The sequence below is a fragment of the Oreochromis aureus genome, linkage group 20 (genome assembly GCF_013358895.1).
Source record: "Oreochromis aureus strain Israel breed Guangdong linkage group 20, ZZ_aureus, whole genome shotgun sequence".
NCBI classification, from domain to species: Eukaryota; Metazoa; Chordata; class Actinopteri; order Cichliformes; family Cichlidae; genus Oreochromis; species Oreochromis aureus.
In genome coordinates this window covers 37,988,508-38,003,865 of record NC_052961.1, presented here as the reverse complement: position 1 = coordinate 38,003,865, position 15,358 = coordinate 37,988,508, and the positions used below count along the sequence as shown (strand labels likewise).

Genomic DNA, 15,358 nt, shown 5'->3' with positions numbered 1-15,358 from the left:
GCATTAATAGGTTTGCTACAGTTGCAAACTTGCAAAATATGGTGGTAGTAAACTAATACAATTTTTGTTTGTTATTATTTTTTCTTTCAAATAATGTAATTCATCATTTTTAAGCGAGTGATTATTTGGTATAAGCAAATATTTATCAAATGTTGAGTAAGGTAAAAATATTCCTAAATATAATGGTGCAGCAGCTGCCTATCTTTATCATTGTCATTTTTCTCTTCTGAAGGTGGCAGAAGAACTCATGACAATAGCATATGAGAATGGAATCAACTTGTTTGACACAGCTGAAGTCTATAACTCTGGAAAGTAAGTATTACTATATTTCAATTTGTTTGAATAAAAAGTAAGTGACTTAATGAATGTTTTGTTTATGCAAAGTTAAATACATGTATCCAAGTAGTTGTACTGCACCAGATGCTGCCTAGTTATTTTAGAGATTTGAGGAGGAAACAACTAATTTTTCAAGACAGTAACTGTACGTTTGAACTACTGATCCATGTGTTCATTCATTTCCTTAAGGGTTAGGATTAATTCAAGGTCACAGGGGAACTGGAGCCTAGTTTGATGTCACAGGGCAAACGAATAACTGTTTTTGGTGTACAGCATGTATTAATTTAATTTAGATTTTTTTTAAGTCACATTTAAAAAAAATCTCTCTCTCTCCCTCTCTCTCTTTCATTAACTCTTTTACAAGAGCTGAAGCTGTCTTGGGAAGTATCCTAAAAAAGAAAGGATGGAGGTAGAGTTCTTCTGGGCCTTGTTTGTGATTGCTTGCAATTTGTGATATTAAAAGCAGATGTACATTATTAGTTTGAAATGTGTACCTATCTTTTGTCATTTTTTTGCTTTCAGATGATTGGATAGCACTTTCTATTACAGCTCAGTAATAATATGGTAATAGTGGGATAGCAAGGGGGAAATAAGAAGGTAATAATTTTGACATTTCCAAGTTACTACTACTCAGTTACCAGAAAAAGGAGTTAGTAATAGGGAGCTGGTAATAATCTCATTACTCAATAGTAAGTTAATTTTGGCTGATGTTTTAGCATAATATGATAGTTTTACCATTTGATAATTCTTTAAATAATCCTAACTTAGGTTCCCAGCATTCAGCTTTCCTTAAAAATAATAATAGATTAAATATAGTGTTCAAAGTTCTGGCTTATTTAAAGGAAACATGTATGGAAATTTCTTTGTAATAAGCAGGAATCAGGGCTGCAAAATTCAAATTTGCCTGTTTCCATTTAATACCCTGTCAGTCACTGTTTAAAACAAGAATCAAAAGTCTGATGGTGAAATGCAAAATGCTAAACCACCTGTTTCAAAAACATTTTTTTGATATTTAAAATGAAATGCAAAAAAAATGTAAAAGCCAAAAGCTAGTGGAAAAAATATCAATGCATGTTATGTGATCATCGATTACAATATACATTTTATTTTACAATATACATTTATTTAAAAATAGTATTTCAAAAACCTTAAAGAATAATACATATGAATACATATGTAGATATATCTCAGAATTAAACTGAATAAAAATGAACAGCAGTCAAGAACTGGAGCGTTTATTCTTGCAAGGGAGCAAAAGCATCAAATACAAGGTTTCATTCAAGTGCTCAAAGGGGGAAGGACCAGTGAGCATTTTATTACATTTTATTACTCCCACCCTCCTTTGCCTTAAAACTGTCACACAATAACACTTTTCCTTCTACGGGCTTCTCACGAGAACAGTTATGAGTGTGTGTACTATAACGAGCATATAATACCTTTTTTTTGCAACCTGGCTGTTCTTCCAGGCACTAAGTGTACTGAGTGTGTCCTTGACTATCATACAGCTCACACAAATTAGTACATTGCATAATATACTTTTCCATCAATATATAAATATAAAATATAATCAAATGGCCAAAGAAAATCAAATACTACATACATGAAAATACTAAAACTGAAAACGTATGTGGTGTGGGGTGAAATTATTGTAAAGGATGTAAGGCTTTTATATCCTTTAACAAGTCACTATGGGCTCCATTTCTGTCTTTACAGAAATGTTTACCCAGCCTGTAATTCCATTCAATATAGTGTAACATCTCTCTCAGTAATTTCAAATTCATGTTACCTCTGAAATAGTATACCTCTTGCTTAAAGATCCTCCAGGCTATCTGCTTCTCTTCTGAGTGAAAAACCTCCAGTAGATGACTCGGAAGTGTATATACCCATGTCTTATAATCAGCTGCTGGTCAGTAAATGTCTTTTCCTTTAGTGTTGAGATGTGCAGCAGAGATTCTCTGCCCATGTGGAGTAGAGTCTTTCTGGTTTCCGAGCAGACCATCTGCGATCCATCAGCCAAATCAGCCACAGTTCAAAAGGAACAGCATTGCCATTCAGATGTCATCAGATTATCAGCTTACTCGGTGTGGTAAACAGGCCGGCTATTTGTGCTCCTCCCTCACGTAATTCTCCCTCATGTGCTACCTTCTTATTCTTTTGGCAAGTAGGGAGGAGAGTATTTCCATACTCACCTGCCTACGCGCTTTCTGGTGGCTCCCATGAATCCTTTTTATATTCACCTGCCTGCTTGACTCCTTCTTGCTCCCTCGGACCTCCATCGAACTCTTCTGTCTGCCCACTGTTCTTTGGCTTCTACAACCTACCTTGAACTAGTCACACTTCTGGCCATTTCCCACGGCGTCTGAATAATTTCCTACTTCAAGTAAGCCAAGACTCTGAGCTCTTTAGCATACTAGTTGGAGCTCAACGCATTCTCATCACTTAACATTTTGCTAGTTTAACGTACTTAATTGAGTTTATTGATACTAAGGTTTCTTCTCTTTCCTCCACAGATGAGGTAGCCATGGCCTCCCCCATGGCAGCTCCGTAGGCGGGCAGCAACATTGGTTACACCAGCTATTCATCTGGTGGCATTAGAAGCAATTTGTCGTCAGATGCAGAGTTGACAAATGGAAAACATACCCCTTGGTCACTTTGAGTGCAAGTGGGTGGAGCGTCACTTACTTGGACTCCGGCAATATTCCACACCCTTGTTAATGATGCTTTAAGGCAGACCTTCCCAAAGTGTGGGGCCCGCCCCCTAGGGGGGGCGCAGAGCCATTGCAGGGGGGGCGTGGCATGAAAAGGAAAAAACAAAACAAATAAACAACGCTTGGACACTGCTAGCACGGGGCGCCTCCACAAACGCAAATCAGGAGATGAAGCATTGCTGAATATGTTTCCAAACCAACTTCATTCTAAGCCAAAGACTAGAAAATATGGTGAAGCATATCTTCCCCTTGGTTTCACCTGCACAAGTGCCAAGGTAGGTCTCCCTGCAGAATTGGTTTTCCCTTCGTCGGGCGCACGTGCTGGGTTCTTCAAATCACGGACAAACAGTATCCCACATTCTTGATTTTTAGTTCACAAACGCTTGTTGTAATGACTAACTACTCCTGACATTTTGGAGATGTTAGCTCTTTATACAGTAAAGTTACAGCGGGATACAAATAATATCAGGCTGATCCTGCCACAATTTGTTCCCCCTGTTCAAATCACGGACTAACAGCATCCAACAGTTGTTTATGTTTATTGGCAATGTTGAATATTATTACACAGGAAAAAAAACAACTACATGTAAAATAATCACACCATGACGCCTCTGCCTTACTAAATAGAGGGACAGTAGCTGCGTGTGTATAAGTAAGCGTGTAAAACCTGCAGATAGTCAGATTAACAGTATTTTGTCTCTACCTGCTATTCTGCAATTCATCTTATGTAAACAATAACATGCGCACAGCGTGACGTGAAAAAAGGCACATACCTTTGACGTTGTGTGATGAACTCTGTATTCCTTGTTCACACGTAAACGCAAAAAAGGAGTTTTAAAAAATCTCAGTTTTCGCTGATTCGAAATGCCGTTTACGTGTGGACGAAACAGCTGCGTTTTCAAACATACCCGTGTAGGTGTGGACGTAGCGTAAAAGAGTTAGTAGTTTACTTTCTTACTACCTGTAATTTATTGCAGATTACTTGTATTTGCTTAATTGTTTACTAAATGTTTGAGGTGTGAAATAAACCGCAATGGAGCAAAATATGGGTGTGTGTGGTTGGAGGCTGTGTGCGTGCATGTGCGCATGCGCGCGCGAGGGCGGGGGGGGGCGTGAACATTTTTCTTGTAAAATAAAGGGGGGCCCAGCAAAAAAAGTTTGGGAACCACTGCTTTAAGGGATTTCCTGAATGTGTTCATGTTTTTACATGATCTTCTTTTTATCTTTTCTAAGTGTTTGGGGGAGCATCAGGTTCACATTCAGTCAATGCTCCAGCCGGTGAACAATTTGTATGTTAAGGAAGAACAATCCAAGTTCCATGTTACCATAGTATCTCTTTTTGGCTTTGCATTTGATAGTGGGCATGTAAAGAGCAACCCACAGAAAAATGCCTTCTAAGATTTGTTAACTTCTACTGATGGTTCAGCTGGAACTTCAGTCGAATAGCCTCACCACTTACCAGTCAAACCTCCTCCAAATACCTTTTGCCTTGTCCCCTGAGGCCAATGCTGCATTTTCTGAATTAAAGTCACGTTTTGCATCAGCACCCATTCTAACTGAACCCCAAATAGAGAACTTCACTCTATTGTAAAGATTCATGTATTCAGCTCTGGGGTAAGTGCTGTCTTCTCTCAGCAGTACTTCTAGCAAGGGTAAACTGCAGGCTTGCGCTTTCTTTTGTTGATGCCTTTCTGCAGCTGAGTAAAACCTAGCCTCTAACCAAGAGTTGCTTGTGGTTAAACTAGCAGTGGAAGAGTAGTGTCATTGGTTGGAAGGAGCCAAAAACTTATTTGTAGTAGGACAGATCTTAAAACCCCCTCTTATCTCAAGATTGCCAAACACTTAAAATCCTGTTAGGGTTCGATGTTCATTGTTCTTCAGTTGGTTCAACGTCTCTATTTCATAATACCTATAGTGTTATTTTTGTGCCACTATGCTGAGTGCACGTAAAAAAAGTTTGAGTGCACATAAAAAATTTTAAGTACAAGTGCTGCATTTTGAGAAGAAATTTATTTTGAGCGAAGAAAAGCTAAACTTGGGTGAACAAAATTCCCTGCTGCGTGCAAAAATGTATTTCACTGTTTGCTATTATCAATATACACACAGAATAGCAGCCCCTCTCACTCAGTTTTTGCATTTGCTCTTGCTCAGATCTCTGCGGACCTGCTCGCAGTGTGCCGCTCACACTCTCAACATTTCTGCCCCTGCGTGTTCAAATCTTTCTGTACGCAGTTATATTTGTGCCACAAAACCCAACCAATCACAGACTTGGATGCAAAAAAATTCTGATTGGTTGTTGTGGTCTCCAATCAGCTCGCTAGCTACTGTAGGCAAAGCCAGGCAAATATCCCAGAATGCTTTTCGTCCAAAACACAAACGAGGCAGTGGCAGAGGAACACAGAGTGGCGGAGTTTGAAATATAACTCTTTCTGGATCACAAAATAAACTTTTAAGATGTTTTTTAGGCCAGAATGTTGCTGTAAAATATCAAGTAATATCAACATTAATTATCAAGATATCACATATTTACAAAAGTGCTCTAACATTTTTGGAGATGCCTGTCCGCACAGCTGGACTGGCCATTGGTGATTTTTCGTTTTTATGTTTGTTTTTCTAACGATATAAACAATGAAAGGTGGTGGATTGGCCAATTTGTCATGATCGACTCTGGGCTGGACCAATTACAATGAGGTGAAGAGGAAGCGATTTGTTCTGTACTTCAGCTAGAATGAAAAAAAGACACTAAGCTGGAGTTATTCTGTGTCTTTACACTGCACAGCTGCCTCTTCTTCTCTCATTCTCTCCCCTCCCTCTCCTGTTACTACTTCAATCATGAAACTGATCAATGTTCAGTTGATCGGCTTTTCTGTCACAAGTCCCATCTCTCTTGTTTGTTTATCGCCCACTTTGCGCCAGAAAGAGGAAACCAGCGGATGTCGTGCTAAACAACAGCAGCACATTTAAGCTTGATAGGCTGTTGTTAGAATTTATTTAATATTACTTTCTAGTATCAGCTGATGTTTGCTGGAGCCACAGCCGTAAAGCTGCTGGTCATGATATCTGTTTGGATATCTGGTGAGAGGAAAACATGGAGATGAAACCAGATGTCCTTAAGTGGTCATCTGATGTAAACTGTATAGAAATCATACATATATACTAACAAGACAGTACATCACTGTCACAACAGCGTTTGTTTTCATTCAGAGGCTTTATGTGTTTTCCTTTCGTTGACGTAACGCCGCAATGCATTGTGGGAGCGCGGCACCATATTGGCAGGCCACGAATCAAAACAAACACACTGTGTTGGAAGGAAGATTGCTACGAACCATACTTAAAAGCAGCTCAAAAGAAAAACGACGGTAAAGAGACAGATTGCGTCCGGATGCAGAGAGACGATACTTGCAGAAAATAGCGTGCATTGGAAATGTGGACCCGTATGAAATATGGCAGTGGAGTAGAAACCCCGAAGGCCAACCGCTATTGACTTACCATGATATATTCTCGTACCTTGTCTGTGGAGTCAGCGCATACACGGCAAACCAATTTTGCAATTATAAATCTCTGGAGGCACACATCCAGCTCACCAATGGTTGGGTACTAGATTTAGCTATTTTTGAGCCTCCACATTGTGAATACGTTATCATTAAAAGAAAAAGATTAGTTTTTCTGAAAACAGCTGAAAAAGCTAGGATTTTTGCTGAAAAGGGGTGAAAAACTGAAAATTGTGCTGAAAAGGGGTGAAGAAGCTGGAAATTCAGCTGAAATGGAGTGAAGAAGCTAAAATTTGTGTTGAAAAGGTTTTTTAAAAATTTAACTGTTAACTGAAAAAGATGTTGCCATATGCGAGATTTGAACCTGGGCCTCCCGCTCTGAGAACTGCTGCTCATCTCACTGAGCTAAAACGCAGCTCACCCCGGCAAGCAAAATCAGTGACCACATTGATAATGTGTTCCATTCATTTCAATGGTCAAAAGTCATAGCACACATTAGCAGAAATAGCAGAAATTTTTTAAAGTTTGAACATAGTATTTATAATATAACATAGTCTTTCTTCTAAATCATAATATTTGAGCCAAATGATAGTATTTCTGCCAAATCACAGTATTTGTACCAAATCATAGCACATGTGACAAATCATAGTTGTTAGCTGAATCTGTGCTAAAACATAGTATTTCTGCTAAAACGTAGTATTTATACTAAATAATATTTTTTCTTACAAATCATAGCATTTGTGCTGAAACATAGAAAATTCTGCCAAATCATAGTATTTGAGCCAAATCATGCAATTTGTGCTGAAACATTATGTATGATTTAGCAGAAACACTGGGACTTGGTAGAAATACTATGATTTACATGAAATACTTTGACTTGGCAGAAATACTATAATCTAGCAACAAGTACTACAGCGTAGCAGAAATTCTATCATTGAGCAAAATTACTAGGATTTAGCAGAAATACTATGATTTGGCACAAATACTATGTTTTAGCACAAAAAATATGTTTTGGCTCAAAAACTTTTATTTTGCAGTTATACTATGCTTTGGAACAAATACTATGCTTTGGAACAAATACCATGATTTGGCAGAAATACTATGAGCAGTAATAATATAACATAGCAGAAATACTATTATTTGGGTGAATGCTATTGTTTGGCACAAACACTATGATTTAGCACTGTACAGAATGGTGTACGTCAGTTTAATGCTGGGTGGTGCTGCAATAGTAGCTATCCTCGGTCAGAAAGAGAGCCTGACATCCAGGGATTAGATTATCACAGGTGGAGTTTATTGGCAGTCAGATGGATGTTACAGGGAGATATGGCATACAGTAGGAGGATGTGGAGGGGTGATATGGTGTGGTTTCTATGATTAAGAACAGGGTATACATTACAACATGAATACGGATTAAAGATGAAAGAAACTGGCAACAAATTCCTCCACTACAAACCAGTCTGATACCACTTCTTGCAGTGTTCACATTTACTAAGGCACTACCCAAAAGGCGCCACAAGAGGGCACTCCAACACAAGAGATGACCTATGTACACTGATGCACTTAGTAACAGTCAGCCTCCTACTTAGCCACTACGTAATACAGTGATATTATAGTGTACAAATTCACATAAATTTGCAGGGGGAACAAACAAAGCAGGAACAAGCCCAAAACAATCAAATAACTGGGCTGCCATAGCTATTGCTAACTAGCACATACGCTAAAGGTAACTAAAACCGATACACACAAGTAGCAGGGTAAACATCTTAAGCATGGAACATTAACTCACGTTTATGTGACACACACCATCCCCAACAAATACAGGATGGGCTATTTGCTCCCCTTCCCAGCAGCTCTCTCCTCAATCGTTAGCACAGGAACAAAGGAAGACCATCTAGCTCAGAAGTCCCATGAATCCCCTCACTGCTCAGAGGCTGCTGGGTAATGTAGCTCACACTAACACAGGCTTTTCTACAAGCACAAATACTATAACATAGCAGAAATACTGTGATTTCGTTGAAATACTATGCTTTGGGACAAATACTATGATTGGGCAGAAATACTATGTTTTAGGACATATACTATGATTTGGCGCAAATACTATGATATAGCAGCAATACTATGTTTTAGTACAAATGCTGCGCTTAGGCACAAAAATTATCATTTGGCAGACAATATGATTTAGCAGAGATAATATGATTTGGCAGAAATACTAAACTTTGGCAGAAATACTATAATTGAGTACAAGTACTTTAAGATCACAGAAATACTATGATTTAGCAGAAATACAATGTTTTTGCAGAAACACTGTAATCTCTGTCAAATATTATGAAATAACAGTAATACTGTGATTTGGCAGAAATACTACATTTTAGTACAAATAGTATGACAAAGCAGAAATACTATGCCTTAGTAATAATACTATAACATAACAGATATACTATGATTTTGTAGACATTCAATGTTTTTACACAAATACTATAATATGGCAGAAAACTATGTTTTAGCACAAATACTATGATTTGGTATAAATACTATGATTTGGCACATATACTATATTCAGCAAATATACTATAACATAACATAAATTCTACAACTTGGTACTAATACTGTAACATAATAGAAATATTACGATTTGGCACAAGTACTATGATTTAGTACAAATACTACAAATTGGCAGAAATACCATGTTTCTGCAAAAATACTATGATTTGGCAGAAATACTATGCCTTAGTAGTAATACTATAACACAACAGATATACTGAGATGTTACAAACATGTTTTAGCACAAATAAAGTGATTCGATATAAATACTGTGATTTGGCATATATACTATATTCAGCACATACGGTATAACGTAACACAACTTCTATGACTTAGTAGTAATACTATAACATAGCAGAAATATTATGATTTGGAACAAATACCATGATATGGCAGAAATACTATGACTTTGTACAAATACGATGCTTTGGTACAAATACTATGTTTTGGTTCGATGATTTGCAACAAATACTACGATTTGACACAGGCACTATGATTTAGTACAAATACTACAAATTGGCAGAAATACTGTGACTTAGTAGCAATACTATAACATAGAGGATATACTGTGATTTTGCAGACATAGTATGATTTTGCAGATATACTACGATTTCGCTCAAATACTATGAAATTGCAGTAATACTATGATTTTGAAGGAATACTATGATTTGGCAGAAATACTATGCCTTGGTAGTGATACTATAACATAACATATATACTATGATTTTGCATACATTCTTTCTTTTTGCAAAAATACTACAATAAGGCAGAAATACTATGTTTTAGCAGAAATACTATAATTTGATATAAATACTATTATTTAGCACATGTACTATATTCAGCAGATATACTATAGCATAACAGCAATTTTACGACTTACTAGTAATATTAATTGAGCGTAAATACTCTAATTTGGCAGAAATACCACGATTTGGCAGAAATACGATGATATGGCAGAAATACTATGATTGGATACAAATACTATGATTTACGAGAAATACCATGTTTCTGCAAAAATACTATGATTTGGTAGAAATACTATGCCTTAGTAGTAATACTATAACATAACAGATATACTATGATTTTGCAGAAATTCTATGTTTTTGCACAAATACCACAATATGGAAGAAATACTATGTTTTAGCACAAATACTATGATTTGGCACATATACTATATTTGTCAGATGTACTATAACATAACAGAATTTCTATGACTTAGTAGTAATACTATAACATAATAGAAATATTAATTTGGCACAAATAGTTTAATTTGGCACAAATACGATGATATGGCAGAAATACTATGATTGGGTACAAATACTATCATTTGTCAGAAATACTGCGTTTTACCACAACTTCTGAGATTGGATTGAAATACTATGATTTAGAAGAAATACTATGACTCCATACAGGGAGTGCAGAATTATTAGGCAAATGAGTATTTTGTCCACATCATCCTCTTCATGCATGTTGTCTTACTCCAAGCTGTATAGGCTCGAAAGCCTACTACCAATTAAACATATTAGGTGATGTGCATCTCTGTAATGAGAAGGGGTGTGGTCTAATGACATCAACACCCTATATCAGGTGTGCATAATTATTAGGCAACTTCCTTTCCTTTGGCAAAATGGGTCAAAAGAAGGACTTGACAGGCTCAGAAAAGTCAAAAATAGTGAGATATCTTGCAGAGGGATGCAGCAGTCTTAAAATTGCAAAGCTTCTGAAGCGTGATCATCGAACAATCAAGCGTTTCATTCAAAATAGTCAACAGGGTCGCAAGAAGCGTGTGGAAAAACCAAGGCGCAAAATAACTGCCCATGAACTGAGAAAAGTCAAGCGTGCAGCTGCCAAGATGCCACTTGCCACCAGTTTGGCCATATTTCAGAGCTGCAACATCACTGGAGTGCCCAAAAGCACAAGGTGTGCAATACTCAGAGACATGGCCAAGGTAAGAAAGGCTGAAAGACAACCACCACTGAACAAGACACACAAGCTGAAACGTCAAGACTGGGCCAAGAAATATCTCAAGACTGATTTTTCTAAGGTTTTATGGACTGATGAAATGAGAGTTAGTCTTGATGGGCCAGATGGATGGGCCCGTGGCTGGATTGGTAAAGGGCAGAGAGCTCCAGTCCGACTCAGACGCCAGCAAGGTGGAGGTGGAGTACTGGTTTGGGCTGGTATCATCAAAGATGAGCTTGTGGGGCCTTTTCGGGTTGAGGATGGAGTCAAGCTCAACTCCCAGTCCTACTGCCAGTTTCTGGAAGACACCTTCTTCAAGCAGTGGTACAGGAAGAAGTCTGCATCCTTCAAGAAAAACATGATTTTCATGCAGGACAATGCTCCATCACACGCAGCGTCCAAGTACTCCACAGCGTGGCTGGCAAGAAAGGGTATAAAAGAAGAAAAACTAATGACATGGCCTCCTTGTTCACCTGATCTGAACCCCATTGAGAACCTGTGGTCCATCATCAAATGTGAGATTTACAAGGAGGGAAAACAGTACACCTCTCTGAACAGTGTCTGGGAGGCTGTGGTTGCTGCTGAACGCAATGTTGATGGTGAACAGATCAAAACACTGACAGAATCCATGGATGGCAGGCTTTTGAGTGTCCTTGCAAAGAAAGGTGGCTATATTGGTCGCTGATTTGTTTTTGTTTTGTTTTTGAATGTCAGAAATATATATTTGTGAATGTGGAGATGTTATATTGGTTTCACTGGTAAAAATAAATAATTGAAATGGGTATATATTTGTTTTTTGTTAAGTTGCCTAATAATTATGCACAGTAATAGTCACCTGCACACACAGATATCCCCCTAAAATAGCTAAAACTAAAAACAAACTAAAAACTATTTGGCACAAGTACTATGATTTAGTACAAATACTATGATTGCGCAGAAATACTATGTTTCAGTACAAGTACTATGATTTAGCAGAAATACTATCTTTGAACATAAATATCTTTTGGCTTGAATTTCTGCTAAAAGGTACTATTTCTGCTTTTTAGCAGAAATACTGTAATTTGGCATAAATACTATGATTTGGGATAAATACTATGATTTGGCAGATATACTATATTCAGCACATATAATATAACATAACAGAAATTCCTCCACTTAGTAGTAATACTATAACATATCAGAAATGTCATGATTTGACACAAAAACCATGATTTGGCACAAATACTATTATTTGGCAAAAATACCATGATTTAGCAGAATTACTATGATTGAGCAGAAGTACTAAGATGTAGTAGAAGTAGTTTGATTTAGCAGAAATACTATTATGGAGGAGTAATACTTTAACATGGGAGAAATATTGATACACACACACATACACAGAGCGTAAAGGGAACAGTGGCTGTTAAGAGTCTGGGCTTGGTATATCTAGGTCAGTTAAATTAGCTGCACCTGCTGTAATCAGCACTTACACACGCAGACACAGAGAGAGGTGTGAGTTTTCTTCAGCGTATTTCTGACATTTAGGATTCCCCTCGAACAAATGGCCATAATTTCCTAACCGTAGGGGCTAGAATAGTCATTCTGACATTGTTTTGTTCAGAAGAGATGGGGGAATCTTCAGGTCTTCATAATTCAGAGATAAAATATAAATTATTAAAGATATATGACTTGTAACACACTGTAACTGAGTAGAGGCGAAGCAAAAACTGCCTTGACTTGCCCTCAAACAACTTTTTGTAACTCTAAATCTCTATGGAGCATCAAAATCATTCTTTCACAGTAAGAAACAGCAGGCTTTGGTGAACAGTCATGGAAATTTTCAGGGCTCTGTGGAAATCCATCAAAAAGATCTGACGAGAGAAAAAAGTGCCTCATTTCCAGAGTTTGAAATCTGAAGAAATCTGAGCGAGGGACAAATTTCCTACACTCAAACAAATGTAATTCATGGCCAAACGGTAATAGGTGAGAAAAATATTCTTGAATTGTGAGCATCAGGGATGTCTGAAGATATATTGGCACAAGCGTCATGTCTCAACTTTGTTTCATTAAGGAGATATGACAATTTGAAAATGCCTCTCATTAGAGAAATCCAGCGCTGATTTTGAACAAACTCTCCATTGACTCTCTATGGAGAGTTTTCAGACTTTGTGTTGGTCTGAGGAGATTTGCAAAAAATCTGTAACTCCAACAACAATGATAGTGACATTTTCTGAAAGCCAGCAAAAATACCTACGTTTTGATGTATAATTTGTGGTGGTTGAGTGGAAATTGAGCGAGTAGCAAGAAGCAGTTGGAACATGAAGAGAAAATTCAGAATGGACGAGTGTACACTCTTAGTTAATTGCATAGCAACCATAGCAACGCATGTATTTTCTGAAAAAATCACAATTTTGCAACTGAAAACTTAAAGAGGGATAAGATCAAAACGGTAGAAGATCTGAAAAAGCTGAATCATACAGGAATAGCCCAATAATTTGAGAACATTTTAAAGTTTGAATGGAGTTTCTAGGTGAAAGTATGAGGAAGTAGTTAAGTTTCAAAAACAAGCAAGTTTTAGCAGAATTGTGGAAGATTTCCATTCATTTCAATGGGACAAATTAAAGGAAAAAAGTGTAATATTTTAAAAAGTATAATAGTAATAAACACCAAAAGATATAGCGCACATTAGCAGAAAGAGCAGAACAGTTTAGAGTTTGAACTGAGAAAATCGGCTGAAAACTGAGGGAGTAGTTAAACGGCAAAAAACGTACGGAAGCAACTTGAAGAATAATAATAAAGAACTAGAAAAATTTGCATGTCCTGCGAAAATGCTGTGTGGATGCCGGAACGCTGAAGCTGTCTGCTGAAAATGACTGAAAAAGATGAAAAGCTGCAAGAATTGTATGGCAGTAAAGAAACTGAAAAATTATGCTGAAAACAAGTGAAAAAAAAACAGAAACTTTTGCTGAAAAGAGGTGAAAAGGCAAAGATTGCTTCAAAGGGGTACAGAAGTTCAAATTTGTACTGAAAAGAGGTGAAAGGGTTTCCTCTGAAATGAGCAGAAGATACTGTGATTTGTACTGATAAGAGGTGAATGGCTGAAAATTCTGCTTAAAATACGTGAATCAGCAGAATTTCTACTGGAAAGAGGTAAAGAAGTAGTTGGACTGAAAACAGGTGAATGAGCAGAATGTCTGCTAAAAAAGAGATTTCAGTTGAAAACACCTGAAAAATCTGGGATTTGTGCTGAAAAGGGGTGAAAAAACTCACAATTCTGCTGAAAAGGGTTGAAGAAGAGGTGTTGGGCTGTTGAGAAGAGTTAAATAAGTTGGACTGATATGTTTGGGTACAAATACTATGATTTGGCAGAAATAGTATGATTTGGCAATAATACTGCGTTTTAGCACAACTACTGAGATTTGATTGAAATACTATGATTTAGAAAAGATATTATGACTTTGTACAAATACAATGTTTTGGCACAAATAGTATGATTTTGTTCAGATGCCATGATTTGAAACAAATACTCTGATTTGGCAGAAATACTGTTATTTAGTTGAAATACTATGATTTTCCAGAAATATTATGCCTTAGTAGTAATACTATAACATGACAGATATATGATGATTTTGCAGACATTCTGGTTTTACACAAATACTATAATGTGGCAGAAATACTATGTTTTAGCACAATTACTATGATTTGCTATAAATACTATGATTTGGCACATATACTGTATTCAGCAGATATACTATAACAAAATAGAGAGTCTACGACTTAGTAATAATACTATAACATAATAGATATACTATGATTTTGCAGACATTCTATGTTTTTGCACAACTAGCACAATGTGGCAGAAATAATATGGTTTGGCACAAGTAAGATGGTTTAGTAGAAATACTCTTTTGGCACAAATACTATGTTTCAGTACAAATACTATGATTTGGCAATAATACTGCATTTCAGCACAACTACTGAGATTTGATTGAAATACTATGATTTAGAATAAATACTATGACTTCGTACAAATACTATGTTTTGGTTCGAATACTATGATTTGCAAAAAATACTATGATTTGGCACAAGTACCATGATTTAGTACAAATACTACGAATTGGCAGAAATACTGTGACTTAGTACTAATACTTTAACATAACAGATATACTGTGATTTTGCAGAAATAGTATGTTTTTGCACATATACTACGATTTTGCTCAAATACTATGAAATTGCAGTAATACTATGATTTTGAAGGAATGCTATGATTACGTAGAAATACTATGCCTTAGTAGTAATACTATAACATAACACATATACTGTGATTTAACAGACAAT

At 36.7% G+C, this 15,358-nt stretch overlaps 1 protein-coding gene across 1 annotated transcript in view; it reads left to right on the top strand.

The window, feature by feature from the left end:
* The first annotated feature begins 235 nt into the window (after positions 1 to 235).
* Positions 236 to 15,358, top strand: part of LOC116327224 (voltage-gated potassium channel subunit beta-2-like) — a 104,807-nt gene continuing 89,684 nt past the window's right edge. The window contains exons 1-2 of the mRNA XM_031748749.2: positions 236 to 312; positions 701 to 745. Of these exons, the coding sequence (XP_031604609.1) occupies positions 248 to 312; positions 701 to 745 (110 nt within the window). The 5' untranslated portion in view covers positions 236 to 247. The remainder of the gene's footprint in view (positions 313 to 700; positions 746 to 15,358) is intronic.